The sequence below is a fragment of the Alligator sinensis genome, unplaced genomic scaffold (genome assembly GCF_000455745.1).
Source record: "Alligator sinensis unplaced genomic scaffold, ASM45574v1 scaffold1300_1, whole genome shotgun sequence".
Lineage (NCBI taxonomy): Eukaryota > Metazoa > Chordata > Crocodylia > Alligatoridae > Alligator > Alligator sinensis.
This window is the reverse complement of record NW_005843162.1, coordinates 238,016-243,967: the sequence shown is the minus strand read 5'-3', so window position 1 is coordinate 243,967 and position 5,952 is coordinate 238,016. Positions and strand designations below refer to the sequence as shown.

At 56.5% G+C, this 5,952-nt stretch overlaps 1 protein-coding gene across 2 annotated transcripts in view; it reads right to left on the bottom strand.

The window, feature by feature from the left end:
• The window catches only part of PNP (purine nucleoside phosphorylase), a 6,816-nt gene extending 3,519 nt beyond the window's left edge, over positions 1-3,297 (bottom strand). Inside the window, exons 1-4 of one of the 2 annotated variants that reach the window (XM_006037705.3) lie at positions 3,225-3,297; positions 2,885-3,054; positions 2,648-2,751; positions 2,271-2,446 (exon numbers count right to left, since the gene is read on the bottom strand). In XM_006037705.3, coding sequence (XP_006037767.1) covers positions 2,271-2,446; positions 2,648-2,751; positions 2,885-3,054; positions 3,225-3,241 — 467 coding nt within the window. In that variant the 5' untranslated portion in view covers positions 3,242-3,297. Of the gene's footprint in view, positions 1-2,270; positions 2,447-2,647; positions 2,752-2,884; positions 3,055-3,203 lie in introns of both variants that reach the window. The other variant, XM_006037704.3, reaches the window with a different exon arrangement.
• Positions 3,298-5,952: the final 2,655 nt, after the last annotated feature.

Below are 5,952 nucleotides of genomic sequence, written 5' to 3'. Positions count from 1 at the left end.
CCCACAAGGCCAGCAAGCTCTCCTTCCTGGAGACCTGTCGGCTGCGCCTCTTATCTCTATGCCTCTGGCCGCAGCAATGAAAGAGTCAGGGACCCTGGGAGTAAAGAACTGGCTTCAGACAGGAACTCACCATGGTAGGGTGGGATTCAAACCCATGACACCCAAACACTATGCCAGCACTCTCCCCCCTAGGCCAACAAGCTCACCTTCTTGGGACCTTCTCGCCTGCACCTCTTGACTCGGCACCTCTCGCCACAGCAATGAAAGAGTCGGGGCCCCGGGAGTAAACAACTTGCCCAGGAAGCCAGCTCACTACGCCAGGGTGGGATTTGAACTCATAACACCAAGCCTCTAAGCCAGCACTCTCCCCACCAGGCCAACAAGCTCTGCTGAGAGCAAAGTTGTCAGAGGCACCTCTTGACTCGGTGCCTCTGAATGAGGCCTTGTGTTAGTCAAGATAAACAAAGACAGCAGTCTTTAACTTTCTTCCCACCTCAGTCACACTGTTCACACCAAAAGACCCACTTCTCCCTTATCAGGGATTGAACTCTAGTCTTTCTTACATACCAGCGTGGGACTTGGCCCACTAGGCTACTGGAAACACTGGCTGGCTGTTTTCGGAACTAATATATGTCTTCTGTTGAGCTGGTTCCTCTTGGCAGGCACTAAGTGCCCGCAGGTGAGAGACTCAAGAAGCGCAGTGGTTACAGCCCCAGCCTGCGGTGCCGCGCTCTGTTGGTTTTAGTCCCGGGTCCAAACCTCCATTTTTCACTTCCCATCAGGAGAATGGGTCCAGCTAGGTGAGAGCAGGAGTACCTCACCCAGGAGCCCGGCAGCATGGCAGACAGACTGACCTGACCTGGAGCAGAGCTGTGATCCCAGGTCTCCAGTCTATCGGGTGTACATCTACCCTGACTTTGGGGGCGATGTGGTGAAGTGCTATGCCCAGGTCAGGCAGCCTGGGAGGCGAGTCAGGCTCCGGGGTGGGCACAGGCACTGCCTTTCCTCTGCCTCTTGCGCGAGCCCGCCTCAGGCAGCTCCTGCAAGCCCCAGCCATCAAGCCTCATTTCCCCCCTGCCCTGCCTCCCCCTGCTGCGCCCCGTCTCTCCGTGCCCGACTTACCTGGAGCACGCCAGGGCCTGTGGCTGCCCACGGGCACATCCATCTGCGGGGCTGCGGCTGGAGGTACGGTGCGAGGAGGCTGCACAGGCCTCTGCTGGGGCTGCGGGTCCCGGCCGCCAATGCCCAGCTGTGGCACTTGGGCACGAGAGCGGGGGCCAGGGCCAGCTGCACCGCATGGGCAGGAGTGCTCGCCGGGCTCACGACAGATGTTGCATGTGAGTGGTGAGTTATGCTCTGCTCGGTTACCTTCTGCATGAGTTAGATGATATGTGGGGCAGCAGGGCCAGTGGCCGGGAACTTGCACCAAAGCTGCAGGGAGCTGGGAGCTGCGGGTCCCTGGGGGAGCGGGGGGTAGGACAGGTGCTGATCATGGGCAGTCACACCTGATGGGCGCTCACGAGGCTCCTTCCCAGGACAAGCCACCTGTGGCTCGAAGCAGCGCCTGGGTAGGGCAGGCGGGGGGAGACGACTGCTGGGCCAGCCGCTCACACTTGGGACCCGGCAGGGACTCAGAGCCACGTGTCATGGAGCTGGGAGCTGAGCCTGAGCCATCCCCAGTTCCCTGTCCCAACTTGGGCTGGGGCCTGATACCCCACAGCAAGGACTCCCCTCCGAGGGCTCAGGCCTCTGCCTCCCCTTCCAGTCAGCCCTGCTGTGGGCCACGGCCAGGGGCTCTGACTTGGGCTCAGCTGCCCTGGCTGGGCAGAGGCAGGACTGCTACAAAATGGGCTGCAGAGAGAGCCACCACCTCTCACTGTGTTTGCTGTGAAAGCCCCAGACCCTATGAGCGATGTACAGATATAGAGACAGAGATAGAAATATACAGAGATATATACAGATAGAGATATCCATAGAAATATAGAGGTAGCAATGTCTAGAGATAGAGCTATATAGATATATATAGAGCTAGAGATGTACAGTGATATATAGAGATAGAAATAGAGGAGCTGTAGTCTCCTCTAAGGAGAGATATCTCTATGTGTGTCTAAGCTGTAGTCTGGTCTGGACACCTGGGCCCCAAGACATGTTGGGACTAAGACCCCTGGGTTGCTGATCACCATGGAGACAGGGAGTAAAGGAGGCAGGGGAAAGGCTAGGGTGCCTGGGAGTGCCAGCTGATCCCCAGGTGCTGGGGAAACAGCTCTTACCTTTCCTCATTGGGCCCCACCAGGGGGTTGATCCCAGCCAAGCCTGGCATGTTAATGTGGTCACGGATGATCATGATGTCCCCCACATTATATTCTGGGTTGAGGCCACCAGCTGCATTGGTGACAATTAGTGTCTCCACCCCGAGCAAGTGGAAGATCCGTACCGGGAACGTCACCTGGAAGAAAGGTGGGGGGTGAGCAGGATCAGGTGTGCCCCCTCATCTGAAACAAGCAGTTCTAGTGACAGGTGTTGCCCTTGGCCTTGAGCTTTCTCTCTCCTACCCCAAAACTCTTCCAGTGGCCCCCATTCTCAGGCCACACAGCCTTCTGCCAACCCAGGGTCCTTCCCTCCACTTCACACCACGTCTGCCACTCACCTTCCACAGGGGATAGCCTTCATACATATGGAAGCGACCCTGCATCACCACGCAGGGCTTTCCAGACAACCTCCCAAAGACTAGCTTTCCTGCATGACCTACGACTGGAAAGAGACAGCAAAAAGTTAAACTCAGCTTGATTTCCCATTGTACAGCACAGCCTCCCCTTCCCCATCTCATCTTCTCCTGCCCTCTCACACTCATTATACAGTCCAGCTGCCCCTTCATCCCAAGTACCTGTGCTCTGGGGGAAGTTGGGGATGTCCGTGTACTTGATCACCACTTGATCCTTCAGTAGATTGGCCAGGCCCCCAAGGCCTGAACCACAGATAACAGCCACGCGAGGCCGCTCTTTGGTGTTGGCCTGGAGCCATTCAGCTGTCTCCTTGTACTGCTCATAGGTGTACCTTGAAGACAAAATACCAGCAGGTAAAGAAGCCATCATAAACCATCCTGCTTCAGTCTCATCCCGTGAGATGCAAAGTCTCTCCCAGGAGCTCTCTTGCGTTATGTCTCATTCCCATTCTTCTCCTGAGAAGCCACCCTCTTCCCTCACCCTGTTTGCGGAGACAGACACCTTTTCCAATACATCATTTCCTCCCATACACCAGCAGCAACAACCTTTAGGATGAAACCAGGCTGACACTCGGTAGTCCAATTACCCAATAGTCTGGGGAAAGAGATTTACAGCAGCAATATCTGCTGCAACTTGCCTGGAGCCAATCATGTGACAGGAACATGAGATGTGTAAAACAAACCATAATTACTAATGTAATAGGAAGCACATGCAACCCAAACAATATTTGCCTTCTTGGGTTTTTCCGCCCATATCCATCCTTAACTGCTCTCAGCTGAGATTACACAGCAAGGACATCCTGAGATGGACTCATCCAAAACTCAACAGAAACCTCCACCAGGGGAAAAAACATTCTGTTCTGTTCCTGGGTGGGTGTAAAGCAGCTTCAGCTTAGCTCTGGCCAAGCATCCAGCTGGGAATCTGGCCCACAGTCCAATAACCCTCGTGCTTGGGTGAGTCCAAGTAATTAGCTGGGTTAAAAAGCCCCATGACCCTCATGTTCACAGGAAACGGCAGACAATTTGATTTGCTGTGATTATAAGTTTTGTAAGGCACTGTCTGAAGCTGGATGAGTCCAATGAGAATTGAGCCAGGAGGGGGGCACTGGGACCAGCACTATCTATCTGGGGAATGCATCCCCCAACTCCACTCCCTGCAGCACAGCAGCCCCCAGCACTAACTGCAAGTGGAGAACACCACCCCCTCCCCAACCAGAGCTTGCACCTTGCTCCTTGCAGGAAGGCCACTGTGCGGTCAGCACTAGCTGCCAGGGGAGAGCACTCCTCTCTAGAGCCAGCCCCTTGCACTGCGCTAGGATGCTGACATCAGTGCAGGCCCCAAGCAACAGCGACTCACGTGGACCCCCCACCCACACTTTGCCCCTGCTTAGCAAAGACTCTGAAGTGAGCTCTGAACAGAGTTGGACGTCTGCTCCTGCCTCCCATGGTCCCAGAGCAGTCACCGGCACATGCAGCAACTTGACAATGAACCCAACTTCACTGGGGGGATCCCCTGTGGGAGTAGGACTGAAAAACACCCGTCTTCTGTAAAGGACTCATTTGTCCCTGGGGTCACAGAGAAGGACTTGATCCAAGACTGACGGACACGTGTTTTAGGAATGCATGGAGGCATGGGCTCCAGGACAGGGGGCAAGATCACATGCGTGGGGGGGGGAAGTGAAGGGAAGGGAACAGTTTTCTTGCTACTGGCATCTTCCCCACTCAGTTGCTTGCCATCTAGGACAGCAGCTGAGTGGCAGAGTCTGGGGGAAGCTGGAAACACTCTCAGAAAATGCTGCCTTGCCAGAGACAGGGAGACAACCCATGAATCCTGGTTCCCACGCCAGCCCACTACTCTAGCTAACTAGACCCCACTGCCCTCCTTTAGCTGGGGATAAAATCCAGTAGCCCAAGCCCTGAGCCCCTTCAACACCTCCCTCACCTCTACCCAGCTGCACTCCCCAACTCCAGGGCTGGGTGTGAGCAAATCTCTCCGATAACCACATGGAGAGGGTCAGATTGACAAGGCTGCCAAGCTGGGACCTCTCACAAAGGGGAGGTCCCATCAGTGACACTAGAAAACCACTGATAAAACCATGAGTTTTATCTGCTGTAGAGGGGAACCAACTGATCCATCCCCTGGGAGTAAAGAAGAGTCAAAACACACTCGGCAATGATCCAAGTGGTTATGCCACTAGTTCCCCCAGCCCCACAGACCTAGCTGGCCAGAGCTCTTCTCCACGGTCGGCTCCTGGGGACTCACAACCCTGCCATGCAGGCCATTCCCCACAATTGCTCAGAAGGGCAAAAGCAGAAAGCACCAGGATGGGCGCCATGGGGCACTGCCCTACTGAAGGGACATGGACTGCCAAAGACAGGAGGGCATTGCATAGCCAGCAGGAAGGACAGGGACAGATGCCCCCCTCCGCCCCCAGCAGAGACACGTACCAGGCCAAGCTCATTAACCCCTAACTGCCAGACTCCCAGACTGGGAGAGAGCTGCTCTCCTAATGCACAACCCCCACCTCTGCCCTGACCCATATCCGCCCTTACTCAAGTCCTTGCCTATATGCCGCCTCTCACGTCCCTGCCCTGCAGCTGACTCAATCCCTGCCCTGCAGCTGACTCAGTGTTTAGCCACACCAGAACATAACAATGTTGGGCCAGTCCCAACAGCAACGGGACCTTCCTCATGCCACCCAGCTTTGCATAATCCGGGCAGGGGGAAGGGGTGCAGTCAGCAGAGCGGCGCAAACACAGGCTCCCGTCTCCATAGCAAACAGCAACTTCTTTTCCTTGTGACCCAAGAGCCCCGCGAGCGCCCTTCCCCTCGCCTCGCACACCCTCGTTAATGAATGACAGCCTTCCTTCCCAGCACCCCGCCCCGCCCCGCTGCCGGGCGGCAGGAGAAGGGCCAGCGCACAGGCTTTGTTCGGCTCCGCAACGCGGGCTACCAATTGGCTACAACTCGAGGGTGTGAGCGCTACCGCACGTTCTCATTGGCCGCCTGCCCAGAGCCGGCTGTGAGGTCACAATTGGGAAGGGAACAGAACGTTGCGGGGACCCGCGCCGGAGGGAGAGGAGGGATGGGATGGGATGGGGAGGGATGGGGGGGTCGAGCTCTCCCCGCACCCTGCTGCCCGCCCGGGGGACCCCGCAGGCACCCGAGCAGAGCCCCCCTTGCCCCGCCCCCGGACACCTGCCTGTCCCATGCCCGTGCCCATAGGAGA